The 20,596-nt window shown below is 38.1% G+C and overlaps 1 protein-coding gene across 1 annotated transcript in view; it reads left to right on the forward strand.

The window, feature by feature from the left end:
• The window catches only part of itfg1 (integrin alpha FG-GAP repeat containing 1), a 181,352-nt gene that overhangs the window by 87,638 nt on the left and 73,118 nt on the right, over positions 1-20,596 (forward strand). The window contains exons 11-12 of the mRNA XM_008404870.3: positions 10,295-10,445; positions 11,557-11,665. Coding sequence (XP_008403092.2) covers positions 10,295-10,445; positions 11,557-11,665 — 260 coding nt within the window. The remainder of the gene's footprint in view (positions 1-10,294; positions 10,446-11,556; positions 11,666-20,596) is intronic.

Raw genomic sequence — 20,596 nt, forward strand, 5'->3', positions numbered from 1 at the left:
TTTTTTTAGGGATGGCAGGAGACCTCTGTGTATTGTGGCACAGAGATGAAAGCAAAACAGAATGAAGAAGAGTTTGAATTGTCACTGGTTAAATTTATTTCAGCTCTAAGTATTTAATATCTAGGTGTTTTTATGGGAATGTGGATCTTTCAGATCAATTTGAGAAGCAATTTTGATCGGTGCACTTAATTTTATTGTCATGTAGCATGGGGTGCTGGTTTTGATTTGGTCTTGGGTTCAGTGGTCTAGACTACAACTCTGCTACAAGGCTCCTTGGTTCCATGTCCTCCTCTGCCAGTTGGATTTCTTCCAAAATAAATGTGTGGCAAGAAAAGTGAAGTTCATGCTATGTTAGGACAGGAGACGAGATGTTTCCATCCCTGAAATTATGATGCATAGAATCACATATCTAAGTCGAAACTATGTTACAGAGTAAACACAACAAAAACATGCTTTATCTGTGGTATTGTTCATTAAAATGGCACATTTCTGATGTATTAAAATTAAATACGATTGGTACACTTAATGATATTAGCGATTAGGTGATGCATTCAGCAAGTACTTTTACTTTTAATACTTAAGTATTTTTAAAAGCCAGGACTTTTTTACTTTTACTTAAGTAAAATGTTAATGTGGTACTTTGACTTTTACTTAAGTACATTTTTGTCTGTGTATTTGTACTTTTACTTAAGTAAATTTTTTGAGTACTTTCTCCACCACTGGATTTGAACTTGTGTCTTTAATTACTTCAGCAAAGCTCACAGTTTTTGCCAAATTCTGTAGCTTTTGGTGTACTTCTAAATTTGCTCCTTAGTCGCATCTTTTTGGGGTTGGTACTGCCTCTAGTGGCGTCGGGGTGGTAACACAACTAATATAATTACATTACTAAATCAGAATACCGCAAAGTCTTTATTATTTATTATTAATTTGTCATTCTCTTTAGAATGTAGAGCTAATTAAATGATTCTAAACAAGACCTTAAAGAGGTTCCAGTTTCTCTCGATGGCCAACCTGTCGAAACTGTGAACAATTTTAAATACCATGGGTTGTTCCTGGACAGTCAGCTCAACTTAGCTGAAAACACTGACTATATTTTGAATAACTAGACTAGAGTCTAGTTGGGTCACCAACTAGACTCTAGTTGGGTCACCCCTATGTCTTGAATTTGGGGGGGGGGAAATCATATTTTATTTATCACTACAGAAGGGTTCAGTGCGTGCGCATATGAAACTGGTGGGTTCGGTACCTCAAAAAAGGTTAAGAACCACTGCAGTAGGGAAAGTAGAAAACAGGAAGTACAGCATAGTTTCAGCCGCATGGCAGTTCCTCAGTCCTGCTTACGTTGTTTTCTTGCTTGCTAAAGCATCATCTGTAAGTATTATAAGTTGAATTATTTACATATGAGAATAGTTATTGCAGGCATCTTCATTTAGAGAAATTATGTATTTTTCTGTTAGAAGTAAATTTGACCTGATTCTAAGCTAACTCAGACAACTAGTCTGTATAAAACGGTATATGTAGTGATTTTGACGTTACTACAGCAACAATACTTATATGTATTTCTTTGTTATCCTGTTACAGTTTCACAGAAAATTGATGTCAGTAAATACTTCAAGACGTCATTCCTGAGTCTGGAGTTTCTGCTTTCGTTCTGTTTAGCTGTTTGGATAGCTGGTGTCATTCGGCTGGCGAGACCTATACACAATGCATTATATTTGTGCTTGACAGTAAAATATTTGGTCAATAAACTGTTGTTTATATTCATCTTTGATTTAGATTTATTAAGCAAGACTCTGAAACTCAGGGAGAATAGTGAGGAAAACTGTAGATAATTGCATCAATCATTGTGGTATTAAATATTAACCCAATATTTTCTAATATTTAGATCTATTAAGATCTTATGTTCAAATCTAACAGTGGTCATTTATAACGTCAATTATAACTGTTAAATGCAATGTTATATTATTTTCACAGAAATAGTAATTGAGTAGTTATGTATTATTTGAATAAAACCAATGAGATCATGTCAAACAGTTTTGTTTTAAACCGTGAGAATCTCATCCTGGCCTATGCCTGGTCTCCATTAAATGAGCGTTAGTTTTTCTGTAAGTGTATATAGAGCCATGTGTCTGTGCACGTTTCCATCTATCAGTATTCAGTCCAACATAGCAGCTGCCAAAAGCTTAGGAGGCTGTTGCTAGGCAATGCCATTTAAAATCCATCCTTCTCTGTATATTGGAAGCAGGGTGGCTCTGTTTGTCTTCTGGGGTTGTAGCTAATACCACAGTGTAAGGGTGAGTAGCATGAGACATTTGCCTTGTTTGTTTTCTGCAGCCACTTTCCAAAAATGTTCAGTCCGGTTTAACCTCAGATCACTTGAAACAATTGAAACTAAGCAGCTTTCTAGAAACCAAACAAAGAGAGAGGACGTTTGCAATTTACATTTTCTAAAGAGGCATTCTGAAAAGATCACTCATCTTGCTCATGTTTTGAAGAGACTTGAGTAGTTGAGCCACTTAAGTGTACATCCTTTGTTGACTCCTCGAAAGTAGGTCCATCCATCATAAAGTAGGATTATCCATCATAAGCTAACAAAACAGATACCACAGCTGTTGTTCTTTCCTTTTTTTTTTCTCCAAGGCCCCCGTTCAGTTCATTGTGAGGTTAACTTGCTGTCTGTTGCTACATCAGAAACTAGATAGAAGTGAGGAAAGTCTGTGTTTAAGGCATAGATGTTACTGTATGCGCAGCACAGATGGAGTTCTTAACTTGAATGCTTCGTTTCATACCCAGATTAAAGCACTTTTTTCTGTGGCATTTTCCCTCTGCCTGCCACCATTTTAGCAGCTGTAGAGTGTCCCTGCGTTGGTTGATAGGAAAATCACCATAACCCGACCAATGACATGAATTGCACTACACATTTCATGTGCCTTATAGCTCTTTATTAGGAAAAGGGATACAGTAAGAATGGAGTCTTATGTTGATATGCTTTACACTTCTTCATTTTCTGTTAATCCTTGATGATGAATGTTATCAAAACAAGAAGACAAAACCATTGAATGCAGAGACTCCATAGCACCGTGGTAAAGGGAGCACCAAGCCACGGAGAGATGACGTGGAACTAAAGGAGTCAGTGAGAGCAGGCGGACCGTACAGAGCAGTGACGATGCCAGAGAACACTGTTTGACTTTGATTGTGACAACATGAGTCACCACTTCTGTTCCTCACTGCAGGGTCCGAGAATGAGAAACCACAACAGCCCGGAGACCCAAAAATGTATCACTGTCCATCTGAGTGGACATGCCCTCTTCTTTCCTTCGGCCAGCTTTCAGCCACGACTCCTTCATCCTCTTCTTATCAAGTAATAAGCCGGTGATGGTACATCTGCAGCGTTGGCCAATTTATATAGGAAAATTTATACTGGGAGATTGTAGAAAGTCCCATCTGGGCCTTTGGGAACAAAAAGGGATGGTTGGGAAAATGTTTGTGTCCTCAATGGATTATTGTCTGACTGCGAGTGTCCATGTTTCAATGAGTAGAGTACTCATTTTGAAATCTGAAAGCGGTGGGTTTGATTTCAGCTCCCTCTTGCCACATGTCAGTGTAGTCTTGAGCAAGGCACTTAAGGCCAAGTCGTCTACCAATTGGGTAACATCTTCATGTTGTCACAAACTCTTCAATATCTAGTCCGCTCTGCTTCCGTTTCTTTTTTTGGTCTTTTTTTTTATTTCTCTCTGACTTCCACTGTATTTGACTTGCACTCATTGTATTTCCTCTCCTATTGAGCAGGTGTCTGTAGTGAAACATATACCACTACACAGCAGGAATGACAGCAGCAGATACAGAAAGCATCAATAAATGTAACACCATTTTAAATCATGTGAAGGTCATCTGTAATTTTGAGTCTTTAATTACTGCATTCAGAACAACTCCTACTTATAGTATTACTATATTAATACCCAACTCTGTTTCTAAGCATTCGGAATTTACCTTTAAGATTTAGACTAGCGGTTCTCAACGTGGGCGGTACCACCCCCCAGTGGGCGTTCAGAGGACGGCAGGGGGTGCTGGCGGACATTTTTACAAAAGGGGGGCGCTGGGATGCCTTTGGGGGACGTTTGGTCGAAGGTAAACTTTACACCTTAAATGCACAACAATGCCAGTTTAGACTTTGAGCAACTTGGTAAAACTGTATTGTGTAACATTAAATCATGCTTGGTTGCAACTGTATCAATGGCAGCTCTTCTTCTATTCAGTGTTTGTTAGCTTCTGTTAGCTTCTTGGCGCAGCTCCCTTCTCCTGCTACTGGTAGCTAAAATCACGACACCCTCACTGTGTATCCCTCAGAAAAATGAACCAATTTAAATAAAGAAATAAAGAAATCCCTCCATGGGTGATACCACGATAGAGAGCGTTCACTGTATAGCGTTAACACCGGTGCTGTAAGTGGTCCGGTATGAAACGGGGGTGATAGAACAACACAGCACTTTAAAATTTCAATAATCAGAATGCAGAAATTGTTTCTGTTGTTTTAAAAGGTTTATGTCAGTCTGCCTTTTCCCCATTGATATGTTTCCCGACCGCCTTGCACCTTAGGGGGTAAAAAAAAAAAAAGATGCGCACATTGCACAAAACTCTGAAACGGGAGAAGCGGGACATAAAACGGAGCAACGAACTAGATGTGAATTATAGCATAAAAACAGAGAATCCGACGCTGAACAGTGAAAAATCAACACATGATGTGAAACATGACAATTAGGCGGCGCAGCAGGTGATGAGTGAAGATTACTGATGGTCAATAAGTGATAAAATAAATCTAGCAACAGGAAAGAAACTAAAATGGACATAGCAATAAACCAAGACAGGATAATACTAATCAAATGAAACTAAATGGAAATCAATGAAGAACAAAATGCAAGAATAAACTAAGAAACTAAAGTAAATACAGAGGAATAAACTGGTATGGCAAGACCTTTCGAGCAATACTTAATACAGAGGACTGTATGGCAATAATAAACACACTATTTCCAGATAAAAGGTAAAATAATATTGTTGAAATGTCATGGGTTTGTTGAGACCATATCTAGTACTGAGAATAAATATCTTACAGACCATAACAGTAAAGAACTTATCACTTATTTATGTTTTTAATTAGATTTGATATATTTATTTTTTCAATATTATTTTTCATGTCAGTGTTAATGTCATGGTGGTGTTCAGTGACTCCATGGTACTTTCAATTTGACTCATTAGGATTTGATTAAGAACCAGATTTGTTCTTTGTAATTTCTGTCCAGGAAAACTATGAATCTATAAATCAATAGACAGGTCTATATAAAGATATAATCCATGTTTCTGTCTCATATTTGTATGGCATTAAAAGGACTTGGAACTTTTGTTTTTCCTCTGAAAGCTCTGGTTTGCACAATAAATGCCATGTGGGTGAAATTTTATGGATGATACTCTGATGTCCCATTCTCCTGAAGGCAGCACAGAGCTGCACCACCAGAAACTGACAAACACTGAGGAGAAGAAGAGTTATGATTAATGTAGTTACAGTTCTATCCATGTTTTAATGTTGCAGAGCTCAGTCGTTTTGCAAATAGTTCAAAGTTTAAACTGGCATGTTGTACATCTTTTATCTGGTCATTTTGTGGAATATTTAACAACTAGAAAATGGCACAAAATAAGAATATTTTTTCCACTCTGATTGGCTGCTGCTGGGCCTACCAATTTTAACTTGAATGTTCATTGCATTTTTCGTAGACGCCTGTGAAAATTTCTATTCCCATGGCTTTTTTGTTCTCTGGGAAATTATTTTTGATGATAAATACAGAAACAAGCATAAAAACCAAAACATCTATAATAGTGATAGTAATATTAATGATAAAATAATGGTCAGTGCAAAGTAGCCTGCAAATTCTTTGGTGGGGGGTGGTGAGGGACCTGGATAAGGGCTAGGGGGCGCTGGCCCAAAAAAGGTTGATAAACACTGATTTAGACGGTAGGTTTTCACCAAGGCAAACTGAAAAGAGAGGTAAAGGACTCTTTTCCAAAAAACTGAAAGTCATTCAGTTAAAGAAATAGATAAGTATGTTGAAAAAAACAGAATTTTCAAACATTTTGACCATTCATAAAACTAATCCAAAGCCGGAAAGCATTCAGTTGAGTCTTTGGTCACGTGACTGAAGTAGAACATGAAAGTAAAAATGGAAACTGAAGTATTTTCCCTTGAGCTTGACGGTGTTGAAGTGGAGCTGGTGAAGAACAAAAAAACCCCAGAAGAAATTAGATGGTGGGCAAGGTGGTGGGGGGGCATCATAAGTGAGGTAGTCAGATTAGTCCAGACATTCACCATGATCAAGTTTACTGATTAGTGAATGCTGGAAAGTGCAAAGACAGGCAGGTAGTGTCCTCCTTGAACGCTTATGGTAGAGAAAGAAAAGGGTCATGGGCATGATTAGCTGGATGTCCTCCTACCAGCCGACTTCTCCTCCAGAGTCCAATTAGAGTGGAGGTGGGTAGAGAAAGAAAACGTGGAAGATTCCTTACATACTCGAAATAAAAAAAAGAAATTGAAAAAAAAACACAAGTCCTGACACAGAAGTCATGTTATAATCAAAGCCCCCAGGCACACAACCTTAGACATCCACACTGCTGTTGGCATACTGAACGAGCACAAGGCATAGGTTAGAGATTATACCTTCACTTTTGTGAGAAACGGTTCTTGCTGATGCTTGATTTTTATTACATGATGTGGTATTTCAACTTTCAACTCAAATTTCCACAGCTAGCATTATAATGCTCCAGTAAAAAATATATACACCGTTTTAGATCTTTGCATCCAGAATCATCAAAGTCTTCTCTCCCACCTTCTGACAGAAGGATATTTTGGGATGATCTGTGAATGGTGTCTTTGGAACGGAATCAGAAACAACATGGCAACATTCGAAATCTTAGGATTATAAGCATATCTTACATGTCCTTTGTAGTTCCATACGTCTTCAGTTTACAGACTTGATTTCTACATTCTGAAATGAACCTTAGAAGTTTGATCAGTTATTTCATAATGATATAAATAAGCGTGTCTGTAGTTATATACGTCAAAATATGTACAAATTTTTTAACAATCTTGAAATGAAATATTGTACACCTCAAAAGATTGGCTTAGTTAGCAACAGACGATAAAATGATGCTAATGATTATTGCTGCTTAACACCTGGAGGACAAACAGGATAAATAATTCTTCTACCTTTTAAGTCCACAGCTTTTACAAAGTACTAACAAGGCTGCCAAGTAGTTTTAATCACATTTACAGTGTAGTCCTTTTAAATTGTGAACAAAGATGCCAAAGAAACCCAGTTTTATTTCTCCATGTTATCATCCTTATTCAAGTTTGTAGGACACAGTAGGAGTATCCTTAAAAACTGCAGACAGTCTGTGATTTTATGCGCATAAAAACAAACAACAAAAAAAGCAAAGGTTGCAGTCTGCTGCTGGCCACACAAGCAAGATACAGCAAGCTATGCTGTTTCTGTGTCTTGGCAGAAGCATGTGTGTGTGAGTGTGTGTGTGTCGCATAATGACCTTGAGTTCATCTCACCAGCGCAACCCCTGCAGGGCTCGGAAAGGACTCCTTTGAAGTACCCGACTCTCAGAAAGAGCAAACAGACATTAGTGGACAACCAAATGCCTTCTAAAGTTCAGCCTGGTGGGTTTCTGTATCTGCACGTTTCTTTCTTCGCATTGAGACCAACACATTCTCACATGGTGGACCATCTTTCAGAGGCTTGAGGTGCTGAATATGTACCGGTCAAGTCAACTGAACCGCAATCAGTCCCCAGCAACAACAGAAAGCAATATCGTTGCTGCATCAGTGGATTCTTGTGTGTACCTGTATTGACTGGGTTGTGTTGTTCATGGGTGACACAGAATGACCTTTTAGCACATCTCAAACTCTTTGTGTACAATCATGGCTAAAGTCATTACAGCCCTTATCCACTTACCTTATTCGACCTCTGTTAGACGAGATGTTACCATGGAGCTCTCTAGAGCAGGTTTTGGTCTCAGATGGAGATAGAACATACAGACAATTAACAAGTTTTAATAAAGTTAATTGTTAATGTCAGGCATATTTGGTTGGTTGGTTGGTTGGTTGGTTGGTTGGTTGGTTGGTTGGTTGGTTGGTACAGCGCTTAACTAAGAACTAACAAATCACAAGAAAAAGAAAATGCAAAACCAACAATATAGATAAGGAAAAATGGCACCAATCTACCTGGTATTAAAATCCTGTCTAAAGAAATAAGTCTTGAGCTTAAACTTAAAAATGTCTGGGTGGAGCAAAGGTCTATGTGGAGTTTGTTCCAGTGTTGAGGTGCTGCCATTGGAAAAGCCTCTTCACCTCAGTGCTTTAGCTTAGTCTGTGGGACAATAAAAGTTGATTTGATGACATCAGGGATCTCCTTCATAGAGGAAGACTTAAAGATTCAGATAAATAAGGTGGGGCAAGGCCATTAAGAGAATTAAAAATGTAAAATCAATTCTAAAATGGACAGGAAGCCAATGTAAAGAGGATAAAACAGGGTTCAACCAACTCCTCACGTCTTGAGGAGTTGGTTAAAAGACAGGTTGCTGCATTCTTGTTCTACTTTTTCTTGATTTTTTTTTTGTCTCAAAACAATACTGGCGATAGTCAGTTCTAACTAGTTTTAAAGAAGGCTTAAGTGATATGATTTTTTTTTTATATGTGAGCTCTTGTACTACATCGTAATGTTAAACCTCTAACCTACAGCGGATTTCTAGCTTCTTTTATGTCAGATGCAGTGCTTCAAATACATTTAGGTAAAAATTACAAAAAATCTTTTTCATGCTATAAAACTTTCATATTATTTGTTAAATGATTTCAGATTCAACATTATTTCCACTTAAAATGAATCATATTTGAATAGTATCAATATCTTTATTTATAAAGAATGCTGATTACTAAAGAAACTAAACATTCGGATTGTCAGAAGGTACTGCACTCTTATTGTATTGTAATACAGAAATCATTTTGTCTAATATGATATCTTATAGAAGCACCTCATGATTTAGTTGCATCATCTCCTGAATGGAGTATAAAATGTACTATTTCTACCTCTTTGTTTGTAGAGTATAAGTATGTGTGAAGCAACTTTCCCAAACAGAAGTAGAAAGAGGTCAGTTCGGTTCCCCAGAGGGAAACAAGATGGTGTTGAAACAGTCTGAAAAGGTAGATGTGGTGAAAGGAAGAAAAAAGGTTAGAGCTGTAGGGATTTCATTTAGTTCCAGGAAATCAATCACAGTCTGCCTACATTTACAGAACAAGGCCACATGTGTTTACAACAACAGATGCAAAGCAATAAAATAATAACGTGTTTTAAATTTGATCAGAGGAGCTACATTGAAGGGGGATGAGGAAACATAGGTTCTATTTTTGCGTGCACCTTAGTTTTACCTGAACTAAGACACACACTGTCTTTATTTGGGTACAAGAGCAGTTGAAGGTTTTGTTCACATTTTCTCATAACTGCAGCCTAAGAAAGCCCTCATGTTCAACCTCACGTCCTTAATGTTTTAGGGTCTAATCCAGGACCCTCTAACCTGTTTATGGTTCTTTACATAGTTCACTGTGACTCTTAATAACTTTAGCCAAAAATGCTAAAGAATTAAGCAATGTTCTAAAATATTTGGGTAATTAAAAACATTTTGACTTTAGCAGGTTTTCCTAGGCGTTTTTATGCAGTATGTGTATAACATTTCTACAAAGAATGACACTAACAGTATAAGGATTACTCTATTTTTTACAAAGTAATTTTTTGTGTGTGTGTATCTTCTGGTTGCAAACAAATTCTTTTGTGACATTGTTTTCAATACTTATTAGTTTATCTAGAAAAACTGCTCATTACCTTAGGTTAACATAATCAGAATAAGAATCTAGAGGAACCCCTACTAGTTTAGAAATCATATATTACTTATTCTTAAACATGAGGTTATAGTCTTTTTCGTTTTCCTTTTCTCTTCTTTTGCGCTTTCTTTTGGTTTGTTGTTTTGTTGTATTTCTTTCTAATTCATGTAAAGCGCTTTGATTTGCCTTCTTCCTGAAAATGTGCCATATAAATAAAAGTATAGTAAAGTAAAATCAAGAATTGCTGTTCAATTGAAAAGTCAACACAAATTTATAGATGTCTTGAATTGCTTGGCTCAATCAGTGGTAACCTCACCATCACCTTGTTAGATGTAAATAAGAAAGAGTATTTATTTCTGGTCTCCACAGTGATCAGCGGGCCTTCCTGTTGGAGAACGTTCCCTGTAACGTTCCCAACTGCAGCAGCGTGGGACGAATGTTCCGCATCCACTGGGACCAAATGGATCTGGCAGCGATCCAGAAGGCCGTCATGGCTACTTTCTTTGACATCTATGAGGACGTGAGTAGAGGATCTTTATTATAATACGCTGCTTTTTCCTTGCGGTACTCTGTTCCCAGTTCACCAATAATGAATATCTGCTATCTTTACCCAGTTGAAATATCTAATAAACGTATCAGACTTTGTGAGAATTTAAACATTGCTAAATAAAGTAAACAAAAATATTTTGAATCTTGAGTTAATAAAAGTGTAGTATTAGATTTCTGTCTACCACTACAAAGTGTTTATGTATATATGTCTTCCTTTTTGTTCCATATTTGGTTTTAGCAGATTGTTTCCTTAGATTATTGTCACTAATCAAATCAAAAGCTTCTCAACCAGGGATGCAAACAATTGGTTTACGTATGATTAATTGTCAATTAATGATTTATTAGATTAAAATTAGTTCCAACTGATTAACTAGTAACGTTTTCAAAGACCTTCTTTGAGTGTTGTTGTGTGGCTGCCATCCAGAAGAAGGCGCCGCTGGTCATCCTTACGCAGATCGAGTTGATACAGGAATAAAGATGGCGGGGCATTCCTTCCTGTTTTGTTATATTTTACAAATATGTCAAAGTTAAATGTGAGAAAACTATGAGTTTGTGTTTATTCAGTGATTATTTAATACTTTTGTGTCAGCTATTATTTAATAGCTGACAAAATTTTTTTTAAATATAATAATGTGCTTCCTTTCTTAAATTCAGCATAGTATGAAAAATGTAGTCCTTCATGGTATAGAAAGTCTATAAAGAGAAAGAAAACTTTTAAAAGGTTTTAAGAAAATGCCCACTTATCAGTTAATTGTTTGTCAATCAATAAGATCAAACAAACTTTTGATAAACTCATTAATAACTTGCATCGCTATCATCAACACTTGAGTTCTTTTACAGCCCTTTTTATTTACTGATTTTTTTTTATGTATTTGTGTTTTTTTGTGGCCTTATTTCTCACCATGTTTGCATTACATTATCGCATGCAGCAGAGTAAAATGTTAGACTAAAACAGAAGTTTGTCATTGATCCTCATATACGTTGTGATCCATAAGGGCATCCATAGTATGTCCCTGTCCTTATAATTACAGAGGCTAAACTTCTCTTTGTGTTTTGTTTCTTCCCTGTATCTACATTTACAGGGAATATTAGACATGCTCATCCTGAGCAAGGCAGAGGACAAAGACGACTTAATGATCCACGCATTGAAGAACAATTTTGAAGCTGATGCCTATTTTGTTAAAGTGATGGGTAAGTGACTTACTGGTCAGATTTTCTCCTTTCTCTTCCTTTGTGTAAAAGAAGCAATTTGAACAAAAGAAAAAAGGCCTTTTTTTCTAAAAGTGTCTTCAGCACATTACACACTAGTTTTTCTTTTATTTGCTATAACAGCCCCTCCTAGACCAATTAAACACAAGCAAGTCTATTCCCCAATCTAGAGAGCAGATGGCCGTAACTATTATCTGTCATATAATTCAGATTTTTTTTGTCTGCAGTTCCTCCGTTGGTGCTGCAGACTGGAGCTCATTTGTGCTCTGTGTTCAATTCCAAATCCATTAAGTTAAAATGGACATTTTAAACACAAAACTACTATGTCCCAAAACCCAACATGTACAATCTGCCCACTTTTCCTGACTCTGCACTATCGGCCTCAATAATGCTTAAAAATAATTTGCAACATTGTTTTTAATATAGTTTAGTTGAAATTAAAATGCCTTGCAAAAGTTTACATACAGAGTTTATTTACATTTTCTCATGTCATGATAGGAAATTTTGCTGGATGATAAATTGCCTCAGATGTTATTGCGATAAACTATAATATTGTTGTTTTGAGACCATTTTTAAGTGATATAATGATAAAGGCATAATAATGCCAGAAGACATTCTCATAGATCGAAAAATGTTCATTAGAGTTTAAAGTTTAACACTGGACCTGGAAGACATTTCAAATATCCTAAATAAATTTTTTTTAAAAACAACAGAAACAACAAATATAATGAATTATGAAGTCTCTGTAAACAAAACTGTCCTTCAAGAAAAGGATAGATGAGACCAAAGAACCAAACTGAAGACCAGTTTTGAGAAAAATTATAAATCATCCAAAAGGAAATTATTGAGCTGGTTTTAGTTTATTCCATCCATCCATCCATCCATCCATCCATCCATCCATTTTCTGCCGCTTATCCGGGGTCTGGTCGCGTGGGCAGCAGCTTCAGAAGGGAGGCCCAGACTTCCCTCTCCCCAGCCACTTCTTCCAGCTCCTCCGGGGGAATCCCAAGGCGTTCCCAGGCCAGCCGAGAGACGTAATCCCTCCAGCGTGTCCTGGGTCTTCCCCGAGGCCTCCTCCCGGTGGGACGTGCCCGGAACACCTCACCAGGGAGGCGTCCAGGAGGCATCCTTACCAGATGCCCGAGCCACCTCAACTGGCTCCTCTCGACGTGGAGGAGCAGCGGCTCTACTCTGAGTCCCTCCCGGATGACCAAGCTTCTCACCCTATCTCTAAGGGAGAGCCCAACCACCCTAGTTTATTATGCAATTAACTGATATAGTGTGTATTGTGACAGGCCTAGTCACAATAAACACTCACAATATTCTGTGAATATTTTGTGACAGACCAACATTGTTGCATAGTTTTGTAATGAAGAAAACTTTAAACTTTTTTATTACCAAAAAAATTAACTTGTATTTGTAATTAACATCCTCTGAGCCAGTAAATCACAGCAAGTACAGCTGTAGGTCTTTGAAAGAAAGCTTTCTACCAGATTTGCAAATTTAGAAACAAAGTTTTGCTTAAAATAGCCGTAACTTGATGATACTGTATCAAATATTACCACATATTTTCAGTGGAATTTAGTGGAGGACTTTAACTGGACCTTTCTGACACTTTGACCTTGGCTTTTAGGCTTGTTGTCCCACTGGAAGGTAAACCTCGGCCCTAGTCTGAGTTCTTTTCCAGCTTCTACAAGCTTTTCTTTCAGGATTGATCTATGTTTAGCTCCATCAGCTCTGGCTAGCTTTCCTGTTCCCACAGCACTAATCTGTCACCATTATCCTTCACTGTGAAGACGGGGATACTAGCATTTTGCATGTAGGCTATGAAGTTTTATCCCCATCCAACCAGAGCACCTTCTTCCACTTGTCTGCTATATCCCCTTTATGGTTATATTTATCTTAAGATGAATGGTAACACTTTATTTCATGGTGTGTGCATTGGACTGACATGTCATAAACATGACATAAAATCTGTCATGAAGATGAAGGAGTTTTCATGAATGTTTACAGTAGTTGTCCTGAAGTGTCATTCGGTAAATAATGACACTTTTAATGCAAAGTTAACCATTTTAATGTACTTTTAATACAAGTTTTAATGCAACTTTGCATTAAACAGGTCATTATTTATCAAATGACACCTCATGACAGCAGTCATAAACATTCATAAAGACTCCTTCATCATCATGACATGTTTTATGTCATGTTTATGACAGTGTCATGTAAGTCTTATGCACACCCTGTCAAATAAAGTGTTACCAGATGGATACTTTGAAGTTTGTAAATGTCATGACACAATGTGAAAAATTACAAGGGATATGAATACTTTTGCACTGGTCTGCAGTTGGATAATTTGCATTAACTATAAGGGAATCATGCTAAATAAAAGCCAGGAGCGATGTGCAGTAACTGCATATTTTCTCTCTCTCGTCTAAAAATAATCCACTGTTGTAACCATTACTTGGTCCATTAAATTGAAACTACAAACAGTCCACATCATCTATGTAATATGCTGTGTTTTGTCATATTAAAAGTCTTTTTTTTTTGCACCAGATGTCTGATTACAGAACCCTCTCTCTCAGTTTGTCAATATGGCTTCTTTTCTAATTATCTTTTCAGCAGTGTTTGAGTCCAAACGCAGATTTGTTGTATTCACGTGACAATCTCGTTTATTATCTTTGAGCTCAGTTGCAGACGGTTTTCTTTTCGAAAGGGAGAAGCAGACCGTTTGTACGCTGATCTTAGAAATCGTGACGGTTCTAAAAGTGACAAGCGTCAAGCAGGTGACTGAGATCAGTAATTAGGCCTCCAGCTAGACTGAAAACACAGGGTGGAGGGGATAAGCTGTTGCGTGGGAGGTTAGTGGATTACTGTCATTACTGTCGATCAATAATAGAGGTGTTTCCATTAGCTATTCTCAAGATTTAAGGTTCATTTTATTAGGCTTTCTGTGTGAGCAAAAAAATTAAAAAGATTGAGACCCTGCAGATTATTATCACAGCGACGAGATGTAAAAAAGACACAAAGCAATTTTTGAAACATAAATACAAATAAAGAAAAGCAGAACAAAATTAGTGACAGTAGCAGCACCACTCTAATAAGATAGCAGTTAAGGATCATTGAGCAGGGCGTCGAGTTTAGAAGGAACAACCTTCATTTGAGTTGCTTTGTTCTCACTTTAAGACTTTTGAGCTTTCTGTGTACAAGCAGAGGGGAAACAGTTTGCAAGCGGGTCGGATGGGGTCCTTCGTTATAAAGGACACGCTGCTACAACACCTGCTGTTTTACATGTCCTTAATAACACAGAGGCTGCGATGAATTGTTTTTCGGTCAGGTATGACCAGCCCCAACAGCAGAGATGTTTTTACCTGTGACAGAAAGGGAAAAGCAGGTGTCCACTAGCTTCCTCTTTACCTTCCCCATAATACTAATGCAGAGCTTGTTTGCTCTGCACCCATTCTAAGAGTTCTTTGAGCTCCCTCCTGTGCAGTGACTCATCGCTGCTGAATACCAAGCCTCTCACAGTTATTGCATCTATGGATGGCCTAATCCCAGTTTTTTTAATGCCCAATACCAATTCTTGGTGAGATCTTTCATCATTATACCTTAACAAATACAGAGTACTAGTCCAATATGCAATAAAATCAGAACAAGGTATAAGTCATAAAAATATCTAGTTTACAAAAGCCATAAAATATAAAAAATTTTAAGGATCTTCACACCGTTGTCATCACAGAGCAGTTATCAACAAGTCGTATCACAACAGAGAGCAAGCATGATATAATTAGCTTAGCATTTTATCAAATTGCTCACAATTACATCATCATCAGCATGTGCAAGATGTGAGTTCATAGAAGAATGTAGCTGTATGTAAGAGGCAGGTATGTCTTTTAAAGCAAATGCTAAAACTATATTGTATTTTGTTTCCATCTATTTTTAGCTGTTTTCTTAACTAAGTAGCAGAGTTTCTGCAGGACTGCTTTAATGTGACGTCGTCAGAGTTCAACTCAGAAACATATCTGACTCTTATATATATCTGTAACCTTAAATAAACTCATATCTTCCCCTGTTGCTGATGATGTCATGGTGAGCATTTTCCTGAAATGCTCAGCTAATAATAGCATGTTATAATTTGTTATAGGACTTGTTGATAACTCTGCTTGTGGCCTATTTAGGGTGTGGTTCCAGGTAACCATGTGTTGAAAAAACCTACTTGGAATGAGGTGGCATGGATTTTAATAGTCTATCTTGCTTTTTTGCATAAAACATTAAATCTTTTTAGAAATAAACTATTTTAATTCAGGCAGCTTAAGTCTGCAGAGTGAGAGTGTAGAAGGTAACGAGGAGTTTGAAATGAGCCTGCTTCTGATACAAACTGGTTCTTTTGACAAGCATACATTCATGTTAGTTATGTATGTTTTGTGATCAACGACCAGCCTGATCATGGCTATCGCATTCAGAACCAAGAAATTATGGCGGCCCTTTATGAAAGTAACAGTTACTTTGGATTGCAATAAATTTCTGTTCATTCCCAGCTTTGAATATTTCTTTTACTTTGCTACCCTATCAGAGCGTGAGAATGTGAAACCAGCCCCATTACTCGATCGTCATAAATAAATTTTATTGATATAAAGAGTTTTCTGCTGGTGATACACATGAAAAATGCATCATTCACTTCATTTTTCTTAAACCACATTGTTTACTTTTCTCTGTAATAGCATTTTAACATAGCTGTTTTCAAGGATTGTGGGTAATTAGGCTTGGGAGACAAGTAGGGATGTGACGTGAAGCTCTGTGTGTTTCCCCCTTCTGTAAATGAAACCCCCTGGGGTCTGGAGAAAAGCAGCAGCAGCATATGGATCATAAGAGGCACATTCTGATCTAGATTCTCTCCAGGCATTGTAGGCTTAGCATTAACAATTTATAATCTAAAATAGGACCAGATTTTGGTGATGGTTAAAAAAAAAAAAATTCCCAGGGGATTTGGTATTATTTTGAAGTGAAAATGGTAGTAAATACGAAATAAATAAATAAAAACATGTATTTTTAGTCTGTTTGACAGCTCCAGTGTGTGTGTGTGTGTGTGTGTGTGACCTTGGCACGTCTTCTTCCCTAATGCCTCAACACGAATTCCTTTGGTGCCGTCTCTTTAAACACTGCTGTTCTTTTCGGTATCCATGTCTTGTCTCACTGCAGCACTTCAAAAAAATATATACAGAGATGCACGCACAACCGAGAATCCTTTTCTTCCCCGACACGTTGATGAGAACTCTGTCAGCTCCACAGCTTCTTCCCTGCATCTGACTTCAGTTGGTACATTTTTCCTGCTTGTAAATATTTCATACATGTTTGGTCTTATCTAGCTAAGCAGCACTAGACAAAAAATAAATAAATAAATAAAAAAATATGATGTGCCATCTATTGTATCGTATCAACAACTTATTCCCCTCTGTTAAAAACAGCTTAATAGTATCCACCCACCTCCACCCCAAGAGAAGAAATTGTTTTTTTTCTTCTTCTTTAAATGTCTTGGCACGAGTACTAACGTTTTCACCTTCGAAGTGAGGCTGCGAGAGTGAAGTTCATATTCAATCCTGGCGCATCGTGTCAGCCAGCGCTGCGTCTCTGTTGACAGCCTGATCCAGCCCTGCCTTCTATAAGGTGGAATCCTATTTCCTCCAGATGACATCCCTCGGCCCTCCCCTCCACCGTATTGAGCAACACCCACTGGGGGATTGATGGGTTGAGTCTAACGCGTGTGTGTCTGTGCATTTTGCGAGTGAAAGCAAAGATCCCGCGGTCCGCTCAGACTCTCTGGGATGAATCCATCAGTTCAATCGCAAACCTCAGACAGCAGGCTTTGCTTCCTGCCAGCCAGAGGTCTGAACTCTTGCTGGGAGGCGACCCGGACCTGCGCAAATCTGACATCTTATCTGTCCAAACACCTGACATGAGTGCATTGCATCTGGACCTTTACCTGCTTTGCTGTCTGAGTGTTTATTATTTAAGACCCAGATGTAAAATTATGGGCATAGACTCAGCCTACTGAAAGATTCCAAAGCTTGGATCTATATTGGATCTATTTTTGAAAGTAATAATCTGTGGATGTTATTTTAAGTTGGACACAAGTGGTATAATAATACATGTCTTACAAGATTAATTCATACAGCATTGAATTAAGACAAGATTTTAACCAAAAAGAAAAGAAAAAAACACGCCAACAGCTCCTGCTTGTGTTCACAAATAAAATCCAGGTTTAATTTAACTCGTCCATGTATTTCAGTTTTGCATGTTAATTTAATTTTAAGGTGGTTCTAATCTCCCCAAAAAATATTAAGATGTTAAGTTTTGTGTTTTCAGAAACACAAAACAACACAGCAGGGCAATTCAAGAACTGCTTCCTTTTATTTCTTTAGATAAGGCCCAAAAACATGGCTAGAACTGGATTTAAGTCTTAATTTTCATATCCTCACATATATTTCTAATAACTATATCTTAGACTTACTTCAGTTAGACAAAATCTAATGAAGACAGCCGTTCACTTTGATGAGCAACAAGACTGTGCTGCCTTAATATTGAGGATGTAAGTCATGCTAAAGACATATCTGTGTTTGACACTAAACTGATCTAAATATCACTTTTCCCTGGCCTTCTTATTTTTGCTCCTGGCAGTACAACCAGTCGCTGTCAAGGAAAATGAATAGCACTCCTGGATTAGCTGCTTTGCAAATGCTAGCTAATAGTATGACAAGAAGTAAGTCAATTGTTAGACATTTGCATTTTCTTTAGAACAAAAAGCCACAGAAAGGTGAATTTTCCTGGATTATTTGTAGGTACTTTAGACAGAACAGTCTGCAGGATGCTCCGCACAACACAGCTGTAGACTTGGGCTGTTTTTGTTCAGCTTTAACTTCTTTTCCGACTTTTTCAAACTCTTGGTTGGTCTTCCCTTTGGTGGTTAAGGTTGCCGTCTTCTTGTCCACCATCACCTCTACGATTTTATCAAAGACGCAGAGAGGTTGTTGTTTTTCCACACCATGTCACCAGACTTCCCACCTCTAGTTGCTTCCATCAGTGAGTCATTAGAGAGACATCTGAATGTTTCAGGATGTTGTTGCTCATTTGTCAGGCAGCGCAGTCGTTAGTTAGCAGTGTTCAGAGGAAGACTGGTGCTTTGAGACATCCCATGTGCCGTTGTTAGAGAGCAAATAAAGATATGAATCAGAGCTGAACAGTGCTTTGCACAGATCTCTGTTTTAAAATGCTGACAATAAGACTTGATGTCAAGTTACTATCAAGTGCTTAGTTTATAAGAAATAAAAGAATACATCAACCCATTAGCCCCATACGATGCCAAAGTTGGAATCTCCTTCAAAGCTTCTGACGGAGGTTAGCTTGATTTGTTCTTTTTGTAAACTTTTGCTCTTAATTATTTTTGCTTGAGCCATTGCAAGTTAGAACACTTATTCCCTTATTCACTTATTTTTGGATGTTGTGCAGCCAGAAGGATTTTTGCTCTACGTTTTTACTACCTGACCGTTGTTAGGATGCATTAACGTTGCAATAAGGTGTTTTTACTACTGGGAGCAGCTGATTGCAAATAAAAAGCTTCAATAATACCTGAACTATGACCCCAAATCTCAGAAGTGTTAAAAAGGGGTTGAATAAACTCCTGTATAATCTTGAGCTTATTTGATGAGTAAACAGATAAATGGCTAATGATTAAAATAATTTGATTTTTAAGATCTATTGTTTGAGGTATAAATGTTGCAAACAAGAGTGAATTAACTCTAGGATATGTTTTTGCTGTCGTATTAACTCCTCTTACGTCATCCCGCCATCCACAGGACGGCAGAATTTTGATGCCACCACTTTAAACTTACTCACTCTTACTACCCCCTCACACAAGAGGGGAAAAAAACTACTTCCATAAATAGTTAGGCCAGTCTTGGATTATAACAACGACATGCGTGTCTGTCAAGTTTTACACAAAGCACGGAGGCTCCACATTAAGCTGCGAGAAGCAAAGTGGTAGCGTGGTGGACAGATGGATGGATGATTACTACCGAAGGAGGGAGGGGATGGAAGCAGTCATAAACTCCAGAATTAGAAAGAAGGATAAAACGACGGGGGAAGGCGAGCGGAGGGTGGAGGGGGCTGCGTGTGCAGAAGTGTCTCCGAAGTGTGTGTCGGGAGTGTGAGTGCACTCCTCTATGTGGGGAAAGGAGATGAAGAGAAAGACTGACAGGCAGAACTGTACGAGTTGATTAGTTTCCTGCTCACTTATTAGGATGCAGATTAGCTGCATTGAGAAACATCTGGTAGCTTTTCTCCAGCCCACATACTCCTCCTCTGCTCACTCCTTCACATCCCTATTCATCATTCCTCCCACCATATCAGATCCAGACCTCTTCTCTCATCCCTGCACATTTCCTGTCCTCCTATCTTTCTCTCGTCCCCCCTCCCCCTTGTGCCTGCTTCTTTCATTTCCTCCCATCTAACCCCGTCAAGCCTCTGTTTTACATCTTAGTCTCACCTCTCCTTTTTGCTGTCACCGTGCCGCCACTCTTTTTCTTGATTCTCGTCGACAAACCCTCTTGTTTCCACCCCACCATCTCTTCCTGCTGCCTTGTCAGTACATGCTGTCATTTTAGTCCCTCTTTTCATTTCACTCAAAAGACATGGAGAAGATTTACATCAAGTCGATCAGCACAGTTTCTGTTGTCCGGAAGAAGATTTGACTGCAGGCGGTTTGTTCACGCCGCCGTGAATACCTTTTGCTGTATGAGTTTCGGCGCAAAAAGACGCCCGCTCTTCGTGTTTATCAAAAAATAGCATCCTGTACCGGTTTGTGTTGACAGCTGAAGCTCTTCTGCTTCTGCCTGCCAATGAGACATCAAGCAAGTCAAGGCA

Source organism: Poecilia reticulata, chromosome 3, assembly GCF_904066995.2.
Source record: "Poecilia reticulata chromosome 3, P_reticulata-male-v2, whole genome shotgun sequence".
Taxonomy (NCBI): domain Eukaryota; kingdom Metazoa; phylum Chordata; class Actinopteri; order Cyprinodontiformes; family Poeciliidae; genus Poecilia; species Poecilia reticulata.